The 15,727-nt window shown below is 32.4% G+C and overlaps 2 protein-coding genes across 2 annotated transcripts in view; both read left to right on the top strand.

Annotated features, from left to right (window-relative positions):
* Positions 1-545: 545 nt before the first annotated feature.
* LOC128990715 (cuticle protein 5-like) lies at positions 546-1,892 on the top strand. Its single transcript, XM_054413286.1, has 2 exons — positions 546-565; positions 1,245-1,892. Exons 1-2 carry the CDS (start codon positions 554-556, stop codon positions 1,803-1,805), a joined length of 573 nt encoding a protein of 190 aa, XP_054269261.1. The 5' UTR covers positions 546-553; the 3' UTR covers positions 1,806-1,892.
* Positions 1,893-11,066: 9,174 nt separating this feature from the next.
* Positions 11,067-15,727, top strand: part of LOC129002315 (protein kinase C-binding protein NELL2-like) — a 57,643-nt gene continuing 52,982 nt past the window's right edge. Inside the window, exons 1-2 of the mRNA XM_054430023.1 lie at positions 11,067-11,192; positions 12,803-12,982. Coding sequence (XP_054285998.1) covers positions 11,090-11,192; positions 12,803-12,982 — 283 coding nt within the window. The 5' untranslated portion in view covers positions 11,067-11,089. The remainder of the gene's footprint in view (positions 11,193-12,802; positions 12,983-15,727) is intronic.

Raw genomic sequence — 15,727 nt, 5'->3', positions numbered from 1 at the left:
AGCTTCAGGTAACAGTAAATGTAGGGGGAAGAACGGAAACTAGCCAGTATGTAAAAAGCAAACGGATATAGTACTGTATCTATTGTATAAAACATGTTTGGTAGATGAAATATGAACAATGGACAGCGATGCTTAGTATGAAACCAATCCTGTTCACATGATTTAACCACTAACATAGCAAAGAGCAAAGGTTGCATATTCTTAAAAACTAGTTAAAACTTTCTAGAACCTAGTAACTTCTTGTCAACAGTTTTCTCAATCCAAAGAACACAGTTTTTTTACTCCTACAGCTAATTAGGTCTAAATGGTTAATAAAACTAATAAAATAGAAACACAACTGATGAGATAATTTACTATTCATAAAGGTTTTAGTCGTATAATATACAGCATGATAGTATATTTAATTAAAAGTACAGTTACAGCGAAGCATTCCAAAGCTGTTGCTGAATCTCGGGATATTGCGTTACACACAGAGACTACAGTCATTGACCAATGGTTTAGTATAAATACAGCAGCGTGCTCTCACCAACACAGAACATTCTTACACTCCAACATGGACACTTTGGTGAGTATGTTCACTCATTACTACTTCATTGAAGACAATGTCATATTTTGTGCTACTGCTGTGTTTAAGTTTTATTTGTTAATAATACAGTATAAATTAGTACCGTAACTACTGTTACAACAAGCATTTTTATAATTACTTATGAAATCAAAAATAAAACATAAACGTGTTAATTATAAAAAAGGTTTGTTAAATTATAAATTTTTTGCATATGCAAAGTCATTATTATATTACAAACTAGTTATATTATATTATATTATTATTATATTATAAACCTAATGCATTCAAGAATCTATAGACATATAGGTTACCAGCAAATAACATCTAATTTTTAAAGCTATTGGAACATATTAAATTTACTAGTAGTATGCATGCACCTATAACAGATAAATGTCTTTTAAATAACTTTTGATTTTCAAAGAAAATCAAGAAACGTGTTCCTATTATAAATTGGCCCTTTCCAACGTTTCTTGTGTTTAAAACTACACAACGTTTCTGGAGGTGAATCAACATCTCCCATTTTCAAGTTGAAATTATATTATACAATAATGGGACATGCCATTTAATAATATACACAGATTAAATTGATGTTGACTTTATTAATTTGTTCTGTATTGCTCTCATCTTATTTCTTATGTAAATTCTCAAATCTTGAATTAACACAATCCTTATTTTTCAGTATTTGGTACTTTTTGCTGCCTCGTACACCCAGAGTGTGTACTGCAGCTACTACCACGGACCCACCGCCAAGCCTGTCGTCCTCCACAACGGCTACCTGGCAGACACCCATGAGGTAGCAGCAGCCAAGAACGCTCATCTCGCCGCTCTAGCCAAGGAATCTCACTACGGAGGAGACTACGAATACGGTCACGGTCAGGAATACAGTGGCTCTTATGACGACCATCATGGAGACATCAGGTACCACGGACCCACCGCCATCCCACACGTCCTGCATGACGGACACATCGCAGACACTCACGAGGTGGCCGCTGCTAAGGCAGAGCATTTCGCCGCCGTAGCCAAGGCCAAGGGTCACGGAGGCTACGGTGACCACTACAGTGGCAGATACGCCTCAGGCTACGGCGCCGACCATGGACAGTCCCATCATGTGGCGCCTTACCACGGACCCCTCACCAAGCCCGTGGTGCTCAAGTCCGGATACCTTGCAGACACTCATGAGGTCGCCGCCGCCAAGAAACATCATCTGCAGGCTTTGCACCAAAATGATTACTATTACTAAGTTAAATGTTTACAATAAAATTACGTCTACCATACCAATACCTTGTTAGTAATATCTAAGTCTACCATTTTATATAAATAAAACTAAACCAATTAAAAATGATAAAGGCAGTCTGTGTCTGTATCTGCAATGCACGCAAGGTTAATAGTATTTATTGCTGCCTGGTAATTTTTTGCCTTGTTAGCAGTAACTTTAATTTCCTCATGCTAAATGAATATTATACAGGGTGGTTAACTTAAGGTGTCTCAAATTTATTTCAGACGAACCGTTGGTCCTACAATGATTAACTAAAACAATTTCCCACTAAATATTCCCCAAGGAATAAGGTAAATAATATATTTTTAATAGTTTTTGAATGCCGGGTGTTAAATCAATCAAAATATTTAACACATAATTACATTACATAATTATAAAGCCCTATTATAAAGAAGCATTTTGAAGGAAATAGAAATATGTGCTGTCTAACATATCAATCTTGTTGATGTTTTTTAGTTTTGGCTAATGGCTGTGTAAATATAAAAAAATGTTTTAATTTCTTTGTTCTAAAGATAATATTACAATATCGGATACCATAATAAAGATTAGCTCATAAGGAATGCGATATTTGAATCATCGTAAAGATATCTGCAATTTCAAGAAAAATGCAGGTTATTCCGTAAAAATCAAACTTTTCGAAAAAGTGGCCGCTATTTTGAAACGGCTTAAGATAATTTAATTAATTATAATAATTATGTGTTCACCAAAACTTTTCTTTTTAATAGGGATTTAAAATTATGTTCAATACAATGCATGTTTGTGTTTGATAATTCCGAGATTCGGACCAGTGACCCTCTAGTTTTTGAACACCCTGTATTCTGTAATTGTGGGACTAACGCTACATCTGAAATCAATTTGAGACTCCTTTTCTTACGTGAACCATTCTGTATAATCTTTTCTGGTAACTGAATAATATTTACCTACATAAAAAAGTTATAGTTTTGAATAAAATGAGCCCCCACGACGGATAATGACCATTCAGCATAGCACCATAATGGCAAATATGGTATAACTTAAGTCACTACGATTTGACTAAGCTATTGAATTACCATAATAGTTTTACACAGTTGTTGGTTTCAACATATCCGACGGATCTTACACTAGTGTTGGACACAGCGAGGGCCAGGTGTTGTGTAGTAGCGTCATCTGTCGCAAATAGTTTGTGGTGTAGCCGACAATGCACACTACACTATAACTATTTAATTACCATAATAAATTTATAGTTGGGGTCTTACAGCTAAGTACAGCTGTGTTGTCATATTTATGGGAACGATAATTGAGCGATAAATATCGTTGACCTCTTTGCTTAATTGTTAGCAGCTAACGTTTATTATTTCATATTTTATATAGCACTAGACACGAAAAGTGAATCCTATCATTAAAATCTCCATCTATTGGATTACTTTCATTATATGCATTGACTGCTGTCAATTTTTTTTAAATATTGTATTTATTAGATGATATAAATCCAATTTTCGGTTATGTCTGCCAATTTACTTTACTATTTTTAAAGTTTACATTCTTATAAAATATTTAGATACACAGTATTTCAATCATACAGAGTAAGAATTAAAATTGGAAGTAAAAGAAGTACAGAAACGTTTTCCTTTCTTTTAATTTCCACATAATGTTACAACTGTATCATTATGATAATTGTGCTTCAAGCTTTATTTAAAACTTGTATGGTAAAACCAATACAAAGTTTAAAAAATGTACAGTAGATGGTGACATGATAACGCATCAAAGTTCGCTTATGGCATTTTAACGCTATTAGATTGTTATCTGCGTTAGTTTTTTCTGTGTTGTTATTTTATACACAAATCAAATCAAATCAAATCAAATCAAAATCATTTTTATTTCAGTAAGTAATACATTGTTACAATACTTTGTCAGTATCAATTTTATAGTTATGCAATGGTTATAATAATATACTGATTTAGTAATTAAATATGAAATGCCTCTCACATAGGCTACTGCCCGTGCGTGAGAGATTTCCGCTATCAGGAAATAAATATTAGAAATTGAAAAAAATAGATATTTATGAAACATGACATGACAGTTAATTGGTAATAATTTAGTTGAAAGAAAAAGCCAATTCGAGAATAACTACAATAAAAAAATATATTTAAAAATGCTAAGCAACATTTGATTGACTGCGCAGTGATCGAAGATTTCGAACATGAACATTTAGTTTGGTCATAAGCATGATCTATAAGACGATCTGTCATTGCTGCTTAGTTGTACGTTTGGATTAATTAGTTGATGCTTAAACCTTCAAAACTGATTAAATCAAAGAGACGATTGACATATCTCATATCCCTTAATCTAAATATGATATAGGAATATTTATCTATACCTTTAAAATGATAATAAAAATATACCTTGGATACTGCAAGTGAACTTCTTATTTAGTTTTAAATCTTAAGTTTTGACTTTAGAGTCGGCTTCTTAGGGTAGGATTTAAATACTTTAGTTTAAATCGACAACGTAGCAAAAACTTGAAAAAAATCTAATCAAACATAATTTTTCGAATTGATGATCGATTAGGATAATAAACTGTTAAGGTTGTTCATGTTTGATGTGTTAAAAAAGACAAACTATTTTTTATTGACTATAAGTCTCTGTTTATTTAGTTACAGGTTATTTAGAGCTGTTGTGTTGTCTCTAAAACATCACTTTTATTTACCTGGTGTTAAAAATGAATTGTTATTTGATTTTTTTTAAGCTATACCTAATATTTGAATGTGTATGATATGCTTATAATGAAACGAAGCTAGAAATATATAGCTTACTTGATGTAGCCTTTTTCATGCAGTTCTTTTACCACCCAAGATTCCTGAATATCATAAATTTCTTATTTCAACTTACATTTATTTAAGATTAATTGTTTGCTATATAAGAGTACATTTAAAGTTTAAATACCAATATATGCTCTTCTAATTATAATAAAATCTTAACCATGTTCAATTATTTGTCAGATAACACTAAACTAACTTCAAATTGAAATAAACTAAAAACCATATACAACACACCGTAAACCATGTGAAATACTGTACTTACAGTTCAGATTTTCACAGAGGAGTGTGAAATATAAAACATGTTCCGATAAAGATTTGAGTTTATGCGTGATGCATCTAGGTGACGCCAGTTCGTGCTGACAACACATAGAGGCTTATATCGTCAACCTCGGTCTTTACACTTCAATCTTCGACATTCATATGTTAATGACAGGTTTGAAGGGGAGCTGAACACCTTCACGAAAATACATATTTTCTCCTTCTACATTGAATATTGAATAACATATTTTTCCAACCAGGTATGATGTAGTTACAATTTGATGCAGGGTTAAATATATGTATGTGCAGCATAATATATACAGATTCATTTTATACCAATACTGTTTAAACCATTAATCACATTAGCCACAATATGTGTTTAACCTACAAAATATGAGATCTTGTATATGCAATTGATGTACAGGATGGTCATACATTTTTGGACACATTTTAAGATTATATAAACAAATAACTAAGAAACTTATAAACATGTAATTTGTTTCTTTAAATAGAAAATTTTAAACTGTTTTATACAGTTACTGTAAAACAATAATTTTATAAATGTCAGTTATTATAAAAAGTTGTTAAATAAGTGTGCAAAAATTACTCAAACAGTTAGTGTAAGCTATGTTTTTTCCTCAATGACTTGTGTTGTGGCGTAGTCAGCTATCAGCATGGATAGCATGGCATAGTTAGCATGGCAAAACCAACAATGGACCTCTCTACACCAGCTGTGTATGACATTTGGTGAATCAAACTGACTTAAGTAAAAACATACTAGGGTGCAATAAAAAGCAAAGTCTTTGGTTTCATGAAAGCAAATCAGTAATAACTGTTTGAAGAAGGCTTCGTTTAGAGTATGGTCGTAATTTTCCGTGTGTTGATTAAATGGTGGTACAGACAATTTGAACAACATGTAGTCTAAAGGGTCTCACCTCAGAAGATAACAGAAGGTAAGTATAGGTATGTAGAAGGTAGTATCAGAAGATAACATACAATAACAGTTTAGGTGTTTTTACATAATTACATAATTTTCACAATTGCTGGCATTTTAATTTTTGTCAGTTACTGTATAAAACTGTTTTAAATTTGCAATTTAATGAAACAATTCCCATGTTTCTATGTTGCTTGATTAATTATCTACTTTATCATAAAATGTGTACACTAATTTATGACCACCCTATTGAATCTTAAAGTAGAGTATTTTAAATTTACATTTAGGCCTACATCAAATTATATGTACAAAAGTAACATGTATAAGGACAATAGATTCAACATTCATATATAAAATGCTGATTCTGATTATTGTACGAATGGTTGAATTAATCGGAACAACACACCAACAACTCGATTCAATAAGTTCGTTTAAGTGCACTGCAATACTATTTATTATGCAGAATAAAGGATATCAGTATAAAACATTTTATTAGTTCTTTCAGTGGCCCCGATGTAATTTAACGTAGAACCTGTCCACTGCCAAGTCTTATTGAGATTTAAGACTTAGATCAAAAAGAAAGAATGATTTTGAACTTTTTAAGAGTAAAATTTATAGCTATTCCAATTCACCTTGTGATTTTGCAAAAGCCGCATCATTAATTCTGGTTGAACGGGTGTCGGAGCCGTGGTGTTTAAGGTTGTGTCATTAATCATGATTGGAATCTGTTGGCGAACCTCTCCATTAGTTTTTATTTCCCTAGAGAACTGACCTATTGACTTCTCTCAATTCAGTTCAAATAAAGTTTTTCGTATTTTTCCAATAATAACTCTTAGCCAAACGGTATTCATATTTTTTTTTAATTTTACGTGGTTAAAAACCTATCTACTTATGATGAAAAGTCCTTAACATAGTTGCAAAAAATTTTTAATAACAATAATAAAAACAAATATTAGCTTTTCAATGTTTGAATTTGGATTCCATTCGAATTAACTATATAGATTTCAATTAATAATTCTAATTCAACAATCACATTTTCTTAGTAAAATAAAATCTATAATACAATCCACACCTTGGCGTACATTCTACTCAGTTCACAAAACTTAGGCTTCCTAGCTGAATAAATCCACCTTTCCACTTGACCCTACCTTTAAAGCAATAGCTCCACAGCTGAGGTTTGCCAGAACGTCAATCAGCTGCGAAATTATGTTTTAAGAAAAAAAAAAGTATGGGGACAACTTCTCCTCAAACCACCCAAATTCTTTAAACCTACTATAGTAATAGATACACACTTCAATTGGGCTGTTTTAAAACTTAATCCTAGCGATTTGCTAGTGCCATGTCACAGAGATTATTTCTCTAACAAACAAAATAAGAACACGACATTGAAACGAATTCTGCATATTTTTTACAAGGCTGTTATTGTCAATACATATGACTTTTATACTCAAAGATTGACCTCTAAAACAACGGCTTTACAGTCAAGTCAAGCCTGAGGGAGCCAACCAGCCGCAAGAAGCATCTACTGATTGTAACAGGGAACCTCTTTAGATGACGACAGATTCGAGACATCCAGGTACATCAGAAGTAACAAACAAAATCAACATCAGATCCTCCCCTACAACAAATACCGCACTGCATCTAGCATGACAAATCCTCATACACAATAACATGGGGAAAATAACCGACAGTATTTAAATACAGTGTGCGAATTAAGTGCTAAACAAATCTGTATTTTTAAAAACCAAATAGATAGAAATATTCTGTTTGTTGTATTGATTCATAACAAAGTTTCCGCTAAATTCTACACCAAAAAATATTTATAACCCCCCTAACAGGGTAGAGGGTAGGCGGTGACATTTTTTTCAAATAGCAACCCTTATTGAGTAACCCATGATTTTGAAGGGCTCGTCAAAAGAAATACAGTGATGCAAATCCGAGGTAAATATCTATCCCCTAGACAAAATGGCGGGTATTCCAAAATGGGTGCTTTTTCACATAAATAAAATTTTAGAATACCCGCCATTTAGGCTAGGGATGAAATATCTACCTCAGGTTTGCGTCATTGTATTTCTTTTGACAAACATGAGGGGTCACTCAATAGGGGTTATTATTAAAAAATAAATTACCCCAATCCTTTACCCTGTTAAGAAGGTTAAAAGATATTGTTGATTTACAAAATTGATGAGCATATGTTAACAATCAATTCCACAAACAGAATATTTCTAATTATTACGGGTTTAAAAATACAGATTTGTTTCCTTGCTGCTTTTCCACATACAGTAAATCAAATTTTGGAATACCTGTCGTTTTGTCTAGGGATGAGATATCCTTGGGTTTGAGTCTTGTTTTTATTTTGTTAAATCCTTCAAAAAAAGGAGTCACTCAATAGGGGTTGCTATTTGAAAAAAGCAAGTCACTCCCTACCCAGTACCCTGTTAGGGGGGTTGAAAATATTTTTGATGTAAAAATTATGGAACCTTTGTTAACAGTTAACGCTACAAAAAGAATATTTCTACCTATTTCGGTTTAAAAATAATATTTGTTTCAAGACTTAATTTACACACTGTATATCTTTTACACAATTAATAAAAATATAGAACTCATTAAAAATGAAATAAGTAATGATTCGCGGATTGATATGGCTTTTAAAATGTGCGTTATGAAATTTATGTGTTTTATGCATTTTACAGGATTTAAAACTCACTCTCACCACAGAAAACCTACAGACTAAATAAATTTTAAATTGCCAGATTGTATTTCCAAATATTTAAATACCATTAGTTTTAACGAGTTCTTAGGCCTTCTGCTACAGGGAGGGTATTAAAGTGAGTTTTTTGGCAAATTAATAAAAGTCTAGTAAAAAATAAATAAATTGGTTAAGTTTGATCAAAATATCCATTAACAAGCAAACTACAACAAATTAACTTATTCTCCTGAAGAATAACAAGGGAATTTCGAATTTACAATGTTTTGAATTTCGTCCGTGACCAATAAGCATACAAAACAATAACACTTCAATATAGTAAATTATTTGTTCTTTTAAGTTTATTTAAATGGCTAAATATATATTGAACATTTTTATTTTTTCACGATCAAAAATGAGAAAACCTAATTTTTACTCCATAAACCCCGTTCAATGGTCCGATCATTTGCGAACTCATTCAAGTTACGCCACCCTACACCTTCAAGTTTATATCATCAAAATCGGACAACAATTACTCAAGTTATCGTGTTTGCGGACACACTCATAAATATATACATAAATACAACTTTGAACGAATAGTGTTTTTAGCCTCTGGGGACATCAAAATGGTAAAGTAAACGTCGTGAATGGCCCCAGGTCTGTGTCTTACCGTGCACCCATGGTAATAGCTACTTAACTATAGGGATAATTGCTAAAATTAATGAGGTATGAAAGAACATTCACATTTTGTTATATTAAAAAAAAAAAATCAAAAATAGTAGTGCATATATAATTGTATAAAAAAATTACATTTTTTAATTTACCTAAGAACTAAAAATGGAGCCATATTATTTACATAGATTGCCTAAAATACAAAAGAACTTCGTTTCTAATTTTTTTACCAATACAGTAATTTTTCGGGTAGACAGAAAAATTAGTGGGGTTTTCCGGAATATGGGATTTAAAAAAAAGCCTAAACATAATTACTGGCATAAAATGTACCACTCAAAACACTTGTCATAGAAATAAGTTGAACATGAATTAATAAATAATGGGATAAATAAATATGCAAGTAAGTCTGGGAGGCCATGAGATCTTCGTCCCCGCAGTGCTACCGTATACATTTTGTTACAGCACTTTTGGGAGTAGCATCTCAAAAACTCATTCCGCGCTGACACAAACTGCAAATGCATTCAAACGATGACGATTTTCTGTTTTATAACGCTAACAAAATAGCTTCAGATTTCATTACTCTTGTATCTACGAAAATTATGTTTGTATTATTTTTAGTAACACAGTAAATTTAAAACGTGTTATAATATCGTATTAATCTACGCTTATATTGGACGTGTTATATTTCTGAAGAACTGTAGTAATGTATTATGCTAATGTTCAGAAATTATACTATAAGATATCTTACATAAAGCTAGCTAAACTGTTTCGTTAAATTTAAATCTGTCTGAAAATAAATACTCACTCAAAATTAAATTGTCTGTGTTGTAATGATAAAAATGCTGCCGGCGTGAAGCACCACCGTTAACAACGCTCATTTAATAACTAACTATACAAAAGAGTTTAACATAGAGAACTACAGATTCGAGTCATCCAGGTACATCAGAAGTAGCAAACAAAGGCTAGTTAAAGGATAATGTTAAAGTTAAGAAAAAATAGTGCTCAATAAGAACAATTAAATGGTACTGATTTGTGGGCGTGAGGTATCTCATTTAATAGGTAGGGTATCTTCACGTTTTGCCCCACCCACAACATTGAGAAATAAAATATTTTCACTACCAGAAAAAATAGTGCTAAATTAATGCTGTAAAACGGTATAAATATAAAATTTAATCTTCATCTTATGAGACTGAGAAATGGGTCTCTTTTTAGGTCAAGAGGTCAACCTGCCTCTCCCACATAAAATATTACCTTTAGAGTTTTGTAAAACATTAGTGCTGTCAAATGGTATGAATATAAATATAATTTGCTCATCATTACGTCAGTTTGATGTAATTAGGTGAGTAGATCAATCTTCTGTAAAATCCTGGAATGCAATAGCTTATGATCCTTCAAACAATAGCCCATTTTATGCTTAATAATAAAAAATTAACGGTATCAGCATTCTGACACATACTTTCTCCCATAAGTTTGTCAACAACCTTTATCATGTGTAAGCGGTGAGAGTAAACGAAAACGTGAGAGTATACGGAAATGGGATTTGTACAATTTTGTTCAGAATTTAAGGACTATTATCATACTACATTTTTATAAAAAATGTTCGGGCCATTTTTGGGAAAATCCGATTTTCCGTTATTTTATGGGGTTTTTATGGGGAAAACTAAAATTTTCAAGTTTTTTTTTTAAATCTTAAAACCCACTCCAACTACATTCACCACTTACAGTTGAGTTGAATGCTTTTCATTCTACAAACTCAGTACGATGTTTGGTATTAGTCTAAAACAAATCATCAGCAAAGGCTTTATCAGAAGGTCAATGTTATAAAATGCTATCTGGGTGACCAAGTACTATCAAAGTTTAACACAAATACTCTTCAGTTCATGAGGTATAGAAGAACACGATGGATTTGAGAATTTTGTGGTTGTGTCTCTTGATCTCATTTGTAGATAAGTCAAGGTCTGGACCGATGATTTTTTCGGATGAACAAGGAGACTTTTCTATAGGTAAGTATTTAAGTTGTTTTACCACTGTCAACATGTTACAGAAAAAGTCATACTAAGCCAAATATGAGCCAACAACAGAAAATGCTGATTTCAGTTACTTATATCTAAATGTTGAACTTGGGTCACATGTATATCTATACTACTTGAAACGGGGTTTTTAACCACTAATCCATTTGACTAATAATTTCAACATTTGAAGTGTCAAAAGTTCGTCTTATTTTGTAGTTTTGTAGATTTTAGAATATAAAAGTTCTTTCTCTTAAGGGCACGAGGCGCTATTAAAGTTAGATTTTCCCCATAAAACTACATAGAACAAATTTAAAAACAAAACTCGGCTGTAATTTTGCATAGTGGTTTTCATTTTTTGTAATTTTTATTTGTTTGGACAGGGTCTTCCGCCAAAGTCGGGGTTTCTCCCATATGGTTGGTTAATTTGGGGGGATAATGTTTTTTCTATTTTGTTTATTATTGATTCACAGTTTCAATACAGCAACTGATCAGATAGTCTGTTTTTATTTTAAGTAATTTCAAAGCTAAAACAATATATTAATATGTGATGGTTCCTATAATGCGCACGAACATGTTTGGTTTGCTAGTGAATGGACTTAATGGTTTTAATCTGATATAACTAGGGAATATTCACATCATATTACAGCATTAAATGACTGAAAAAGGTTATGTCGATTTCAGTACACTGCAAGAAGTCAAACTTGAAACAAAAGCCTGATATTTTACGAAGTATTGCTGATACTTAGTAAATGAGGTTATGATAAGCTGTGCTGTTTTTTATTTTACCCATCTGATAGAAAATAAAATATTATACACTTTTGAAGACAATAAACAAATTCACCATGGGAAAACGTATCCAAAGGTGTGCCTAATCAAAGCCCATTTTCTCTCTTATTTTCATTGTAGATATTCTAGCTAATAATAAAGAATTTATTGTTTTGCCAAAGATGCTTTGAAGAAACAAATTATAGTTCAACTGAGATGTTTTCTTATCTCAAAGGTTTGATAAACGTATAGAGCTTTAGTTTGAAAACACTTATTGTTACTTTATACACATATTGCCAAAACCTGTTGTTTATTTTTAATTACATATTTTATTTTATTTTATTAAAGCACATAAACTGTAAAAAAAGTTTAGAGTTTACGTAGTTTATGCTGTTAAATTTAAATTATAATATTCATACCAAAATTATGCCCGCTTTACATTCAACTTAAGAGTAAAAATGGATATTCGTACTTTTACTAAATCTAATCTGCACAGCTGTTGTACGAAATATATTATTGAAATTGGTTGTAATAAAGATCTTATTGTTTTTAGTAGACCTACTATTGCAATTAACTGCAATTAAACAATAAATTACTTATTATAAGCTAGAAGATGTTAATATTGGACATTAACAAGAATACCTAAATCGCAATAATTTAATTACAAACGATTTATCAAAAATCTATGTTTAATTTCTTAGTTTTTGTGTAAAATTTATATGTACTGTTTACAATCCAATATAAGTTTAATAATGCATTTAAATAATGTATTATGCATGCCAATATATTTACTAAACGTTATATGCTTTATATCATCTTCCATATTTATGTTTCAGAAAAAGAGTGTCTCACAAACGATGAGTGTATTTCAGGGAAGACATGCATAGCTAAGAAATGCACAGATCCTTGTGACAGCGTGTGTGGACTGAACACAATATGTGTGGTACACGAAGGAGCTCCTGTGTGTTCCTGTAAAACTGGCTACGAAGGAGACCCGTTTACGGAATGCAAACCACGTATGTAGGCCTAGATTCACAAGCTTAACCATTAAAATATATTTATTTTGGATAGTTTCTTTTGATAGCTTGATAACTCGATACAGCATTATCCAATTATGATTAAATTTGGTAAACATGTACACCTGAGTTTATTGAAATGAGTTCGCGAACCAGCATGATTGGACTATGGGAACGGGGGTTTATGGGAGGTTTTATGGGGTAAAATTTTTTCCCCGTTTTTGGCCCTAAAAGCATAACATTTGGCAATTTATTTCCAAACTATTTTGAAGAACTTAAAAAACAATTAAATTATTACTAGTGTACCTGTTGCTCGAATTCGAGCAATTGCGAAGCACTACAGGCGACTCAAAAATTATGGAAATACTCACGATCTACACAACAGTTAGATATAATCAAAATCTTTTGTAAATATCTTATCTTTTTTCAAAAGGGTGATCTTGATTTTTGAGCGTTTTTAGTGTAAAAAAAAAACATTATTTCTATTTCTTCTACTTAGTTGTGTTCTATGACTTTTTCTATGTTTCCATTGTTTGCAAATCGGTTATTTCAATGATTGCTCAAGAAATGTAGCACAGTGTTAATTGAGTTTAATTTTTAGCCTATATCAAATTGTCCAGGATTTCTAGCTCTTTTCCATTGTAATAATTACAAATCAAATCATCTTTATTTTTGCACAGAAAAAAAAACTGTATAATAGCGTCACAAGAATATATAATAAAACTAAATTATAAATGCTGTTAGAACTAAAACGTAACTGAACAGTATCTTAATTCGATCGGTAACTTAAAAAATCTTTCACAGTGTAGGGAGCTTGTTCCAAGAGTATGCGTTTGACCGCTCTCCCAAATTTGTCTTTGTCTTGCTCCACTTTCAGGGGTTCAGGCAACACATTGAAAAACCTGATACTATTATAAAATAGGTGTCTCTCAAAGAAACTTGTCCTGTGCTTAGGTAGCTTAATATTGTTTTTTTGTCTGAGAGTGTACTGCATTGAATGGAACTGCGGTTGATACAGATGATAATTTCTTTTTAAAAACGATAGACAACTGAGTATGTATATGGATGGAAATGTGAGAATATTGTATTCCTTGAAGAGAGGCTTGCAAGAAGTACGACGGGATATTCTGAAGGCTGCTCTTAGGGTTTTTTTCTGAAGACGGAAGACAAACTTTGTTCGTACGCTCTCACAGCCCCAAACTGCCACCAAATACAACAATAATGGGTAAATCAGTCCATAATAGGCACTCAAGGTTACACGAGAATCGGTAAACCTCGAAAGACCTCTGATCACAAAAATTCCTGTGCTAATTCTTCTGGATATGAGCTCTATATGGTCATGAAAGTTGAGCTGTCTGTCTAAAACCAAACCAAGAAACTTAGTATTGTTGCAAGAAGAGATCTCTTCGTCACCTATCAAAACAGTCAGTGGGACTTGCTTTTTTGAGCTGTTAATATGGTATTGGAGCATTTTTGTTTTCTTGCAGTTTAGAAGAAGTTTGTTGTTTAGGAACCATTGCAAAGCTCTATTGGAACTCTCAAATGCTGTTGTCTCTAGATGAGCCACGTCTTTAGCTGAGACGCAAAGTGAGGTGTCGTCGGCATATAAACAAACATCTACATTTGAACTTGGATTATTTGATACAAAAGAAGGCAGGTCATTAATGAAGAGCAAAAACAGGATTGGGCCGATGATAGAACCCTGGGACAACAGACGAAGCAGAGGTAGCATGATTACAAATTCCTTGGGAGTCAACAAAGGGTATCCGGACTGATTGAGTTCTTCCTTGAAGAAAGGATGACACCCATTCGTGAGCTAAGCCCCGTACTCCAAGACGGTAAAGCTTTTCCAGAAGAGTAGGGTGATCAACCATATCAAATGCTTTAGTCAGGTCAAAATTTATTCCCAGTGCAGCGTCTCCAGAATCTAGGGCTCCTGACAAGAATGATACAACATGATTGACTGCGTCGAGGGTCGATTTTCCCTTTATAAACCCAAACTGGTGGGAAGACAAGATATTATTTTCCTCCAAAAATGACAAAGGCTTCTGTGGCAGAGCCCCAAGGGAATTTACCTCTTTCCTCTTTTGATGGCTCATCTACAGACCAAGACATTTCTTTAGAGACCCCTACCAAGTTTCTAAGCCCAGTCGTTCTCTAAAATTAGCTGTGACAAAAACCCCGTTTCCCTCCATAAGAATAACATGGGATGGGAATTTAAAGGCCACGGGGGCAGAGCCCCAAGGGAATTCAACTTGTTTCTCTTTTGATGGCTCATCTACAGACCAAGACTTTTCTTTAGACACCTCTACCGAGTTTCTACGCCCAGCCGTTCTCTCAAAATAGCTGTGACAAAGAAAAACAGTTTCAAATTAATATATAGATATTAAAGCGTTATTATTCGTCTAATGGTTACGGATAAAATTCAGAAAAAATTTAAATTAAAAATGTCTATGTTATTATTATGTAAAATAACTATGCACGTATTTTGATTATTTTTGGAAAATGTATTTATTTAATAGTAAGCTATTAACATTTCCCACTAAAAAACTCTTTTTAAATTCCCTATTGCAGCAAACCTTAGTACTCGTTAAACCAAAGCCATTTTAATAGGGAATAAATGTATTATTTTTAAGGAGATATTATAGAGTAAATCCAATCAGGCAAATGGAAATTCGCTTACTGCAGGTTTTCTGTGGTGGGGGTTTTTTATATTACCCTTCTAAAGTATCACCATACGGACAA

Source organism: Macrosteles quadrilineatus, unplaced genomic scaffold (genome assembly GCF_028750875.1).
Source record: "Macrosteles quadrilineatus isolate MER2022 unplaced genomic scaffold, UCM_ALF_1.0 Scaffold_1__1_contigs__length_201487025, whole genome shotgun sequence".
Classification (NCBI taxonomy): domain Eukaryota; kingdom Metazoa; phylum Arthropoda; class Insecta; order Hemiptera; family Cicadellidae; genus Macrosteles; species Macrosteles quadrilineatus.
The sequence above is the reverse complement of the archived record's forward strand: the minus strand, read 5'-3'. Positions and strand labels throughout refer to the sequence as shown.